The following is a 13,297-nucleotide window of genomic DNA, read 5'->3' as shown; positions in this document are numbered from 1 at the left end:
GATTAACATTTTGACCAAGTTTCATTAAGATATGGTCATAAATGTGGTCTCAAAAGTGTTAACTAGCTTTTCCTCTGATTTGACCTGGTGACCTAGCTTTTGACCCCACATGACCCAGATTCAAACTTTACCTAAAGATCATCAAGATTCTGACTAAGTTTCATGAAGATAAAGTTATAAATGTGGCCTGTAGAGTGTTAACAAGTTTTTCCTTTAATTTGACCTAGTAACCTACTTCTTTACCTCACCTGACCAAGATTAAAACTGGACTTACAGATCAAGATTAACATTCTGACCAAGTTTCATTAAGATATGGTCATAAATGTGGCCTCTACAGTTTTAACTAGCTTTTCCTTTGATTTGACCTGGTGACCTAGTTTTTGACCCAACATGACCCAGGTTCAAACTAGACCTTGAGACCATCAAGATAAACATTCTGACCAAGATTCATGAAGATACAGTCATAAATGTGGCCTCTACAGTGTTAACAAGCTTTTCTTTTGATTCGACCTGGTGACCTCGTTTTTGACCCCAGATAATCCACTAACTCGTCCAAGATTTTATTAAGGGTAACATTCTGACCAAGTTTCAATAAGATTGGGCCAAATTTGTGACCTTGAGCTCGTTAACAAGCTTTTCCTTTGATTTGACCTGGTGACCTAGTTTTTGATCCTACATAACCCAATATCAAACTCGTCCAAGATTTTATTGAGAATAACATTCTGACCAAGTTTCATTAAGATTGGGCCAAAATTTTGACGTCTAGAGTGTCAACAGTCAAACTGTTGACGACGGACGACTGACGGACACAGAGCGATCACAAAAGCTCACCTTTGAGCACTCTGTGCTCAGGTGATGCTAATAAAAATTGAAGAAAAAAATTGTTTGGGGTGGGGTAGGGTGAGGGATGCTGCATGATCAGGGTGTTGAGGATGACTGGGTGGAGGAGCCAGGTTGTGGAAAGGTACAACTTTGCATGTTGATAAATATTCATGGAACATTTGAAACAAGAGGGCCATGAAGGCCCTGTATCGCTCACCTGACCTATTGACCTAAAGATCATCAAGATTAACATTCTGACCAAGTTTCATAAAGATATGGTCATAAATGTGATCTCTAAATTGTTAACTAGCTTTTCCTTTGATCTGACCCGGTGACCTAGTTTTTGACCCCATATGACCAAGATTCCAACTTGACCTAAAGATTATCAAGATTAACATTCTGACCATGTTTCATGAAGATACAGTCATAAATGAGAGTGTTAACAAGCTTTTTCTTTGATTTGATCTAGTGACCTGGTTTTTGACCCCACCTGACCCAGATTTGAACTTGACCTATAGATCATCAAGGTCAACATTCTGACCAAGTTTCATTAAGATATGGTCACAAATGTAGCCACTACAGTGTTAACAAGCTTTTCCTTTGATTTGATCTGGTGACCTAGTTTTTCAACCTACTTGACCCAGATTCAAACTGGACCTTGAGACTATCAAGATTAACATTCTGACCATGATTCATGAAGATAAAGTCATAAATGTGGCCTCTACAGTGTTAAAAAAGCTTTTCCTTTGATTTGACCTGGTGACCTAGTTTTTGAACCCAGGTAACCCAATATTGAACTCGTCAAAGATTTTACTGAGGATAACATTCTGACCAAGTTTCATTAAGATTGGGCCAAAATTGTGACTTTTAGAGTGTTAACAAGCTTTTCCTTTGATTTGACCTGGTGACCTAGTTTTTGACCCCAGATGACACAATATCAAATTCGTCCAAGATTTTATTGAGAGTAATATTCTGACCAAGTTTCATTAAGATTGGGCCAAAATTGTGATCTATAGAGTGTTAACAAGCTTTTCCTTTGATATGACCTGGTGACCTAGTTTTTGACCCCAGATGACCCAATATCGAACTTGTCCAAGATTTTATTGAGAGTAACATCCTGACCAAGTTTCATTAAGATTGGGCCAAAATTGTGACCTCTAGAGTGTTAACGAGCTTTTCCTTTGATTTGACCTGATGACCTAGTTCTTGACCCCAGATGACCCAGTATCAAACTTGTCCAAGATTTTATTGAGGGTAACATTCTGACCAAGTTTCATTAAGATTGGGCCAAAATTGTGACCTCTACAGTGTTAACAAGCTTTTCCTTTGATTTGATCTGGTGACCTAGTTTTTGACCCCAGATGACCCAATATCGAACTTGTCCAAGATTTTATTGAGAGTAATATTCTGACCAAGATTCATTAAGACTGGGCCAAAATTGTAACGTCTAGAGTGTTAACAAGCTTTTCCTTTGATTTGACCTGATAACCTAGTTTTTGACCCCAGATGACCCATTATCGAACTCATCCATTTTATTGCGGGTAACATTCTGACCAAGTTTCATTAAGATTGGGCCAAAATTGTGACCTCTACAGTGTCAACAAGCTTTTCCTTTGATTTGACCTGATGACCTAGTTTTTGACCCCAGATGATCCAATGTCGCACTCGTCCAAAATTTTATTGAGGGTAACATTCTGACCAAGTTTCATTAAGATTGGGCCAAAATTGTGACCTCTAGAGTGTTAACAGTCAAACTGTTGACGACGGACGGACGGACGATGGACACAGGGTGATCACAAAAGCTCACCTTTGAGCACAAAGGTGAGCTAAAAATTAAAATAAGGAATGTGGGCATACAACTTCACAAGTTTACAATAAATGTTCATGGAAAAGAATGAAAGAAGTTTAATAAAATCCTACCAATCAGTTATGTACAAACATGTGAATGTTTTAACAATTAAAGGGCAATAACTCTTTAGTTAGTAGAGAGATCCTGACCAAATTAAGTGTGCACAACCACATTATGGTAATCTTAATTCAATTTAAATTTCATAGTTCCATGTCAATTAAGTGTTAAGTTAGAAGCAGAAATTGCCACATTTATAGTACCCTATATGGTTCAAAATAGAAACTTCTAAGGGCCGTAACTCTGGTGTTACTTGGGCAATCTGACTGAAACTTGACAGGCAGCATAACCTCATAGTGGTGAACAGGTATATGAAGTTTTATCTAAAAATTTCCAACTACTTCCTAGATATGGCTCTGGACGGACAGACAATGCCCTCCGCCTTCGGCCAGCTATGTAGTGTGTTCATGCCTATAGTAATGCTGAATGATATTTTACTAATGACTGTCATCATTTCAAAGGATACTCTGGTGCAGTCATTTCTTCATCATTGTCTTCACTTTCACTATACGCTTCTTCCTGTTTGTTCTCTTTGTCACACATTTCCCCTGTAAGGTTACATCTATTTATTAAAGCAATGTGACTGTGGAAAGAAACTGAATAACTGTGAATTATCAGGACTTACTATTTTTATATACTTTTATTACTGAACAGCATATTTTAATGGTGGACGGATAGCTCAGTGGTTTGCACACTGGCCTTCCAATCCTGAAGTCGGGGGTTCGATCCTGGCAACTACTCGGGAATTTTCAGGAACGCTTTTCAGTGTTTCCCACCCAACTAGAGGTGTACTGGTCAGGAACCCAGGCAATCCTTGCATGTATCAGTGCTATACACTGGGCACGTTAAAGAACCAGGCTGTCTATTCGCAACGAGCTAGGCTAAGTTAGCCGGACAAGCCTGTATCTGATTTCTGATCTCTCTGTCAAGAGGGCTTTGTCTCACTCTGTCCCTCTGATCAGATCGCTCTGTGTCTGTACTAGTAGAGGATGAATTATGCACTCTGTGTAGCTGCATTTGAACTAATAAAATTGTAAAGCGCCTTTGAACGTGAAATTGATCATGAAAAGGGCGCTATATAAATCTGGTATAATAAAAATAATAATATTTATTGGCTGCATTTTTAGCACCTTTTATGTCTTCCATACACCTTCGATTGTAAATTTTTGTTCTATTTCATGTATACTATAATATGTGGACCTACACACAAAATATTAAAGGTATACTTCACCCAAAGTTCATATTTGAAATATGGGTGAAAATAAAAAAAACATGAAACCTGAGCGTGCTTAACGGGTCAATTTTAAACCATGTTTTAGGAGTAAGTTATGCATTGAATTAGATAGCAAGAAGGTTGTAGTTAAATATATCAAAAGGGCAAGTGCATTGATAAACAAGAAAAAATTGCAAACTGATTTTTTGGAAAAATTATTGAACCTTTCTTTAAAATGGGTATCATACTTTGATATTAAAACAATTAAAACATAACAGGTCTAAAGCTGTTTTAGCTCAATGTAATTATAAATACAATATATATACAACATTTAAACAGTCAACAATCAAGGTAATACAAAAAAAATGTGTCAAAATCAAACTTTTTATACTTGTAAGGATCAGGTTTTAACAACTGTACCACTAATATCAAACTCATCCAAGATTTTATTGCGGGTAACATTCTGACCAAGTTTCATTAAGATTGGGCCAAAATTGTGACCTCTAGATTGTTAACAAGCTTTTCTTTTGATTTGAACTGGTGACCTAGTTTTTGACCCCAGATGACCCAGTATCAAACTCATCCAAGATTTTATTGAGGGTAATATTTTGATCAAGTTTCATAAAGATTGGACCAAAATTGTGACCTCTAGAGTGTTAACAGTCAAATTGTTGATGACGGACGACTGACGGACAACGGACACAGAGCGATCACAAAAGCTCACCTTTGAGCATTTTGTACTCAGGTGAGCTCAATGCTGAGTGTAGAAAAGTATCAAATGGCCATTTTCAGAGCAAAATAAAACTTGACATCATTTTTTATTTCTAAGAAGACATGAAGAATATTTATTCATTAATATTTTCTTTGTCCCTTGACAAAGTTACAACTGATGAAACCAGGTTCATCATTGTAGGAGACTTTAACAGTCACTCACAAAGCTGGGGATATGACCACCTGGATAAACGTGGAGAGGAAGTGGAGACCTGGCAAGATAATAACAAGCTAAACCTAATCAACAAGCCAGATGATCCCCAAACCTTTTACTCCAAAAGCTGGTGAACAACATCAACCCCAGATCTTGCTTTATGTACTGATGACATACATAGACATTGTCAAGTGTGAAGTCAGCGAACAACTAGGAGGTAGCGACCATTGCCCAATTCAACTTACTATGGACCGTATCGCCTCTAATTCACCTAACATCCCCAGATGGAACTACAAGAAGGCCAGGTGGACCTTTACCAAAGTCTGAGTGATGAGCTCTGTAAAGACATTAGAGTGGAAGGTAGAGACATCAACCAGGTTCGACTTCAACGCAAGTATACTTAAGGCTGTATTCTTAAGGCTGCATACAGCACCAATCCAAGGGGAGCAAGAAAGGACTATAAGCCTAACTGGAGTGATGAGTTGGAGAATCTACAGGCAAAGTTATCAAAGCCAGGGAGGAAGCAGAAAACAATCCCTCACAAGAAAGTAAACTCTCTCTACAGCAAGCCAAGGCCAAATTCCTCAGGCACAAACGGGAAGCACAGAGGAAGAGCTGGAGAAACAAAACAGCCTCGCTCAACCTAGAGCAGGATGGCCAAAAGCTGTGGAGATTGACGAGACAGCTGAACGATGAAGAAACAGGAAGAGGCTCAGTAACTTTGGAAGAGAATAGTGAACTGTTGACGGGTAAACAAGCGGCAAACACTTTTGCCTCTAACTACAAAGATGTTTCCAACATCCCCATCAACAGGGAACGTCAAAGGGAAGCCTGAAGAGAAAAAAGGGAAAGGCAGACAAGCCAAGTGACACCAGAATGCATGAAGCAGAGTCTTAAACTGCATGAGCTACAGACAGCTCTTAGGCAGTTGAAGACAAAGAAGTTTCCTGGACCAGATGGAGTCACAAATGAAATGCTGACCCATCTAGGCACTGCAGCAATTTGCAAACTCCTGGAAATTTACAACTACAGCTGGACACAAGGACTGCTTCTACAGATATGGAAAAAGGCAGTCACGATCCTCATCCACAAGAAGGGAAGGATCCAAAGAAGGCTGCAAGCTATCGCCCGATCAGCCTTACCAGCTGTGTTGGAAAGACCATGGAGAGGATTGTGAATGCACGTCTGAAGTGGTACATGGAGACTAACACCCTATTCGCAATGCAACAAGCTGGCTTCAGACAATTCCGCTCCACTGAGGACCAGACCACTTATCTATCGCAAGAGATAGAGGACGCCTTCCAAGAGCAGAAAGTCCTGCTTACAGCATGGATTGATCTGCAGAGGGCGTTTGACAAAGTCTGGACTGATGGACTCCGTCAAGCTGATGGTGACTGGAGTGGGAGGTCACATGCTGAGGTTGATTAAGTCATACCTCCACAACAGGAGAGCAAAAGTAAGTTTAGAACATGCCAACAACAGGAAGTTCCTGTTGCTTCATGGTGACCCACAAGGCGAGTCTTATCCCCTCACTCTTCTTGCTTTTCATCAATGATCTTGTGTCTGAACTATCGAAAGGAGTTAAGGCTGCTCTCTACGCTGACGATCTGGTGTTATGGTGTAAGGAAGAACATGCCACTACAGCCACATACAGGATGCAAGGAGCCATCAACAAGCTTTCAGCTTGGGCTGAAGATTGGTGTGTATCGATCAATACAGAGAAATCGTCCACCACACTATTCTCTCTGTCTTCAAAGCAGAGGGCGGGTAAAATCAAGATGGGAAATACTTCGCTGATCAAAGCAGACGAGGCAAAATACCTCGGAGTGACCTTTGACAAACCGCTAACCTGGAAGCCCCATATTAGTCAAGCAGAAGGGAAGGCCCGCAGGAAGCTTGTCATGATGCGCAAACTTGCTGGAACAACATGTGGAGCAAATACTCAAGACAGTATATTAGGGAACAGTGAGACCCCATTTAGAGTATAGCTCAACTGCCTGGTCCACTACTGCCAAAACTAACAGGCTTTAGACAAGGTTCAGAACCAAGCATTGCAGATCATCACAAAGTCTACACCAATCTCTTTCATGGAAGACGGAAGACTTGCAAAGGTTCTGCTGCAAGCAGAGAAGTTCAGGTCTTTTCAAGACAATCCCATGAAAGCCAAGCTAGATGGCTACACAAAGAACTGGCTCAAACATAGCAGCTTCGTTCATGAGGCAAAGAAACTCAACCGAGAGTTCAAAACTTAGCTGAGCATACCAACGACTCCCCTAGGTACTGAAGACCAGCATTCCCACTGACTTTTTGAAAAGTGGGTACCTGTACCTACATACTTTAGAAAATGTGGGTACATGATAAAAAAGTTGGGTACAAACCATACAAATTGAAAAAAATATTCCAACTGAAACAAAATTATAAAGAAGTATATGGTAAGTGCCACTTTTATCCAGCCTGTGTTAATGACAGTGGTTTGTTTTACACATGCACCACAGGGATACAGCTAAAAGTCACTTCTCCTTATAGAAAAGTGGAGAGACTTCTAGTTGAAAAATAGAAATTTATGAACATCATTTCTAACTCAGTATACCCCCCCCCCCCCCTCCACCACACACCCAGCAAGCTTGTGAAGCAATTTGAAAAGATGGCTATAATTTTCTTGTTTCAATATGGATAAAAACTATTGATGTGACCATTCATTTTCTCAGATACATCATTTTCCATGCAGAGTTTTTCTTTATTCCATAATTCTGAAACAAGAGGACCATGATGGTCCTGAATTGCTCACCTCTTCCCACATGACCCAGTTTTGAGTATGACGTCGTTTTTTCTATTATTTGACATAGTGACCTAGTTTTTGAGCTCATGTGACCCAGTTTTGAACTTGACCTAGATATTATCAAGATAAAAATTCTGACCAATTTTCATGAAGATCCATTGAAAAATATGGTCTCTAGAGAGGGCACAAGGTTTTTCTATTATTTGACCTATTGACCTAGTTTTCGAAGGTATGTGACCCTGTTTTGAACTTTACCTAGATATCATCAAGGTGAACATTCTCACTAATTTTCATGAAGATCTCATGTAAAATATGGCTTCTAGAGAGGTCACAAGGTTTTTCTATTTTTATGCCTACTGGCCTAGTTTATGACTGCACGTGACCCAGTTTTGAAACTGACCTAGATATCATCAAGGTGAACATTCAGATCAATTTTCATGAAAATCCATTGAAAAATACGGCCTCTAGAGAGGTCAAAAGATTTTTCTAATTTTAAACCTACTGACCTTGTTTTTGACCGCAGCTGACCCACTTTCAAGCTTGACCTAGATATCATCAAGATGAACATTAAAACCAACTTTCATACAGATCCCATGAAAAGTATGGCCTTCTAGAGGTCACAAGGTTTTTTATATTATTTGACCTACTGACCTAGTTTTCTAAGGCACGTGACCCAGTTTCAAACTTGACCTAGATATCATCAAGGTGAACATTCTGACCAATTTTCATGAAGATCCATTTTAGGGTATGGCCTCTAGAGAGGTCACAAGGTTTTTCTATTTTAAGACCTACTGACCTAGTTTTTGATCGCAGTTGACCCAGTTTCAAATTTGACCTATATATCATCAAGATAAACATTCAGACCAACTTTCATACAGATCCCATGAAAAATATGGCCTCAAGAGAGGTCACAACGTTTTTTCATTATCTGAACTACTGACCTATTTTTTTGACAGCACATGACCCACTTTCAAACTTGACCTAGATATCATCAAGATGAACATTCTGACCAATTTTTATGAAGATCCATTCACAAGTATTGCCTTTAGAGAGGTCACAAGGTTTTTCTATTTTTAGAACTACTGACCTAGTTTTTGACCGCACATGACCCTGTTTCGAACTTGACCTAGATATCATCAAGATAAACATTCAGACCAACTTTCATACAGATCCCATGAAAAATATGGCCTTTAGAGAGGTCACAAGGTTTTTCTATTATTTGACCTACTGACCTAGTTTTTGATGACACATGACCCACTTTCGAACTTGACCTAGATATCATCAAGATGAACATTCAGACCAACTTTCATACAGATCCCATGAAAAATATGGCCTCTAGAGAGGTCACAAGGTTTTTCTATTATTTGACCTACTGACCTAGTTTTTGAGGACACGTAACCCATTTTCAAACTTGATCTAAATATCATCAAGGTGAACATTCTGACCAATTTTCATGAAGATCTCATGAAATATATGGCCTCTAGAGAGGTCACAAGGTTTTTCTATTTTTAGACCTACTGACCTAGTTTTTGACCGCATGTGACCCACTTTCGAACTTGACCTAGATATCATCAAGATGAACATTCAGACCAACTTTCATACAGATCCCATGAAAAATATGGCCTTTAGAGAGGTCACAAGGTTTTTCTATTATTTGACCTACTGACCTAGTTTTTGATGGCACGTGACCCAGTTTCGAACTTGACCTAGATATCATCAAGGTGAGCATACTGACCAATTTTCATGAAGATCTTGTGAAATATATGGCCTGTAGAGAGGTCACAAGGTTTTTCTATTTTTAGACCTACTGAACTAGTTTTTGACCGCACGTGACCCAGTTTTGAACTTGACCTAGATATCATCAAGGTGAACATTCTGACCAACTTTCATAAAGATCACGTGAAAAATGTGACCTCTAGTGGTCACAAGCAAAAGTTTACGCACGCACGAACGCACGCATGCACGGACGACGGACGCTGCGTGATCACAAAAGCTCACCTTGTTACTATGTGACAGGTGAGCTAAAAAAGTATCACCCGCCAAGTTTTTATAACATTTTTTTGCTGCTATATCTTGCTGCAACATTATAGCAACAAAAAAAAAAAAATGTTATAGAATAAAGACTTGGCGGGTAATACTTATTTAGCATGAACAGTATCAGACTCGAATAACAAGAGGACCATGATGGTCCTGAATCGCTCACCTCTTCCCACATGACCCAGTTTTGAGTATGACGTCGTTTTTTCTATTATTTGACATAATGACCTAGTTTTTGAGCTCATGTGACCCAGTTTTGAACTTGACCTAGATATTATCAAGATAAAAATTCTGACCAATTTTCATGAAGATCCACTGAAAAATATGGTCTCTAGAGAGGTCACAAGGTTTTTCTATTATTTGACCTGTTGACCTGGTTTTTTATGGCACGTGACTCAGTTTCAAAACTGACCTAGATATCATCAAGATGAACATTCTGACCAATTTTTATGAAGATCCATACACAAGTATGGCCTCTAGAGAGGTCACAAGGTTTTTCTATTTTTAGACCTACTGACCTAGTTTTTGACCGCATGTGACCCTGTTTCGAACTTGACCTAGATATCATCAAGATGAACATTCAGACCAATTTTCATACAGATCCCATGAAAAATATGGCCTTTAGAGAGGTCACAAGGTTTTTCTATTATTTGACCTACTGACCTAGTTTTTGAGGGCATGTGACCCACTTTGGAACTTGACCTAGATATCATCAAGATGAACATTCAGACCAACTTTCATACAGATCCCATGAAAAATATGGCCTCTAGAGAGGTCACAAGGTTTTTCTATTATTTGACCTACTGACCTAGATTTTGAGGGCACGTGACCCACTTTCGAACCTGACCTAGATATCATCAAGGTGAACGTTCTGACCAATTTTCATGAAGACCTCATGAAATATATGGCCTCTAGAGAGGTCACATGGTTTTTCTATTTTTAGACCTACTGACCTAGTTTTTGACCGCACTTGACCCAGTTTTGAACTTGACCTAGATATCATCAAGATGAACCGTCAGACCAACTTTCATACAGATCCCATGAAAAATATGGCCTCTAGAGAGGTCACAAGGTTTTTCTATTATTTGACCTACTGACCTAGTTTTCGATGGCACGTAACCAAGTTTTGAACTTGACCTAGATATCATCAAGGTGAACGTTCTGACCAATTTTCATGAAGATCTTGTGAAATATATGGCCTGTAGAGAGGTCACAAGGTTTTTCTATTTTTAGACCTACTGACCTAGTTTTTGATGGCACGTGACCCAGTTTCAAACTTGACCTAGATATCATCAAGGTGAACATTCTGACCAATTTTCATGAAGATCTTGTGAAATATATGGCCTCTAGAGAGGTCACAAGGTTTTTCTATTTTTAGACCTACTGACCTAGTTATTGATGGCACGTGACCCAGTTTCGAACTTGACCTAGATATCATCAAGTTGAACATTCTGACCAATTTTAATGAAGATCTTGTGAAATATATGGCCTCTAGAGAGGTCACAAGGTTTTTCTATTTTTAGACCTACTGACCTAGTTTTTGATGGCACGTGACCCAGTTTCGAACTTGACCTAGATATCATCAAGATGAACATTCTGACCAACTTTCATAAAGATCCCATGAAAAATGTGACCTCTAGAGAGGTCACAAGCAAAAGTTTACGGACTGACGCACGGACGCACGCACTGACGATGGACGACAGACGCCGCGCGATCACAAAAGCTCACCTTGTCACTTTGTTACAGGTGAGCTAAAAATGAAAAATTGCCCGATGAAAGTCAGTCCGCAACCGGTCATTTTGTAAAAAGTAATAAACACGCAGCTTACAAGTCTTTCTTTTACAATAGAGACCAAATAATTGTGTAGTGGATGCCAGCTGACAGCTTAATTATTCAACAACTTGTTGAAAAAACGTCCAAAATCGTTGTGTTTGCACTCACACATGTTGACAATTATCGGAAAGTGTCAAAGATGTAACTGTGTCGTTGATTGGCTGAATACTATCACGTCAAGTTTTACAAATCATTTGATTCACTGTTACAGTTCTCGTGAAAATCTCGCAAGTACCTGGAGTAGGGGGAGCTTAAATTATGCTATCGGCATGTAAATTCAACTCGTCTTGACATGTAGCAAATTGTCAACAGTGTGTATTGTGGTAATTTGCGTGTACGGATCAAAAATAATGTCTGGTTACTTGAATTTCGGCTCTTTATCGACGAACAATGTATTTTCTGTCAGATTTTTTACGCGTGCATTGTACCCATGGAATTTTAAAACTTGCGTGCAAGTGACTTTTTATGCGTGAATTACGCGGATTTTTGCATGAATGGGAATGCTGAAGACATTATAAACCCACTAGCGAATGATCTGTCTTCAGTGACTGAGACTTGCTGTTTCTCGTCTTGACCGCGGGAAGCAAGAGGATGAAGGCATTCGGAAGAGCCTCACACTTGCTATGATCAATGAAGACTATCCTCCGTAATCATGGACTCATGTCTATACAGACAGATCAGCCACATGCATCGTCAAAGATGGAGGAGCAAGAGTTTTCATTCAATTCCCATCTGGCAAGAGGGAAACACTACATGCAGCCACAGGAAAACACTGCAGCAATTACAAGGCAGAGACTGAAGCACTCATGCAGGCCGTCTCAATGGTTGAAGACTCGGCAGAATAAAGCTCCTCAGTCGTCTTTCTCACAGATGCACTGTCTGTCATGGAAGCTCTGATCAACAATAAAGCTCCGCAGCTAGCCAGGAGAATGCAGAGCCTGAGTATAACCTGCAAAGTAGCACTTCAGTGGATTTCATCCCATTGTGGACTTGTAGGCAATGAAGAGGCAGACAAACTGGCTAAGATAGGAGCTCAGTCAGAGCAACCAACTGAACCTGTGAGTTACAAGGAGAAAGTCACCATCATCAAGGCACTAACGAGACCAAGGATGGAGGAAGATGCTTTTCATCTCCTTGATCGGTCTGAACAAGTGATGATGGTCCGGCTTCGCTCAGGGCACAACAAGCTCAATGCTCACATGTACAAGAACTACAGACTGGCATCATCGAAAACTTGTCTATGTGGTGAAGAAGATCAGACTGCGGAGCATATACTTTAGAGATGTAAAAGGCATGACCAGGAGCGAGCTGCGACTTGGCCAATAGATACCTCAATCCACCAGAAACTGTATGGAGGCACTGAGGATCTGCAGCAAACCACAAGTTTCATTGAGGCTACTGGTCTAACAGTGTAATCGCGAACGACAAGAAGAAGATATTTTCTAAACTTTTACTAACTCTATAACCAACGCATTACACTTCAGCATAAAGAAAACATTTCTTTAATATGTAAGGTGGTTACAAAGTAATTTAAAGTTGAAAACATGATTTTAGATAAATGTCACACTAAAACCAGTACACTTCCCTAGGGATATTTTTTGAAGGTTTTTTCTGCATTATTTTCAACGGACTGTTGTAATGCGACAAAACTTGAAATAAAAATTAACCACTGTAATCTGCATTTTCAGAAGTAAACAAGAGCTGTCCGTAAGACAGCCAAGCTCGACTATTCGAAATATTGTCACAGAAGCAGGAAATTATTACCCAAAATGTTAAATATCA

At 39.5% G+C, this 13,297-nt stretch overlaps 1 protein-coding gene across 5 annotated transcripts in view; it reads right to left on the bottom strand.

Moving 5' to 3' along the window:
* The window catches only part of LOC123550875 (uncharacterized), a 54,583-nt gene that overhangs the window by 20,525 nt on the left and 20,761 nt on the right, over positions 1-13,297 (bottom strand). For all 5 annotated transcript variants that reach the window (XR_008370463.1, XR_008370462.1, XM_045339337.2 and 2 more), the window contains exon 4: positions 3,195-3,276. Coding sequence is in view for 3 of the 5 variants with exons in the window: in XM_045339337.2 (XP_045195272.2) it covers positions 3,195-3,276 (82 nt within the window). In the remaining 2 variants the exon portion in view is untranslated. The remainder of the gene's footprint in view (positions 1-3,194; positions 3,277-13,297) is intronic.

Source organism: Mercenaria mercenaria, chromosome 4 (genome assembly GCF_021730395.1).
Source record: "Mercenaria mercenaria strain notata chromosome 4, MADL_Memer_1, whole genome shotgun sequence".
NCBI classification, from domain to species: domain Eukaryota; kingdom Metazoa; phylum Mollusca; class Bivalvia; order Venerida; family Veneridae; genus Mercenaria; species Mercenaria mercenaria.
This window is presented reverse-complemented; position numbering and strand designations above follow the sequence as displayed.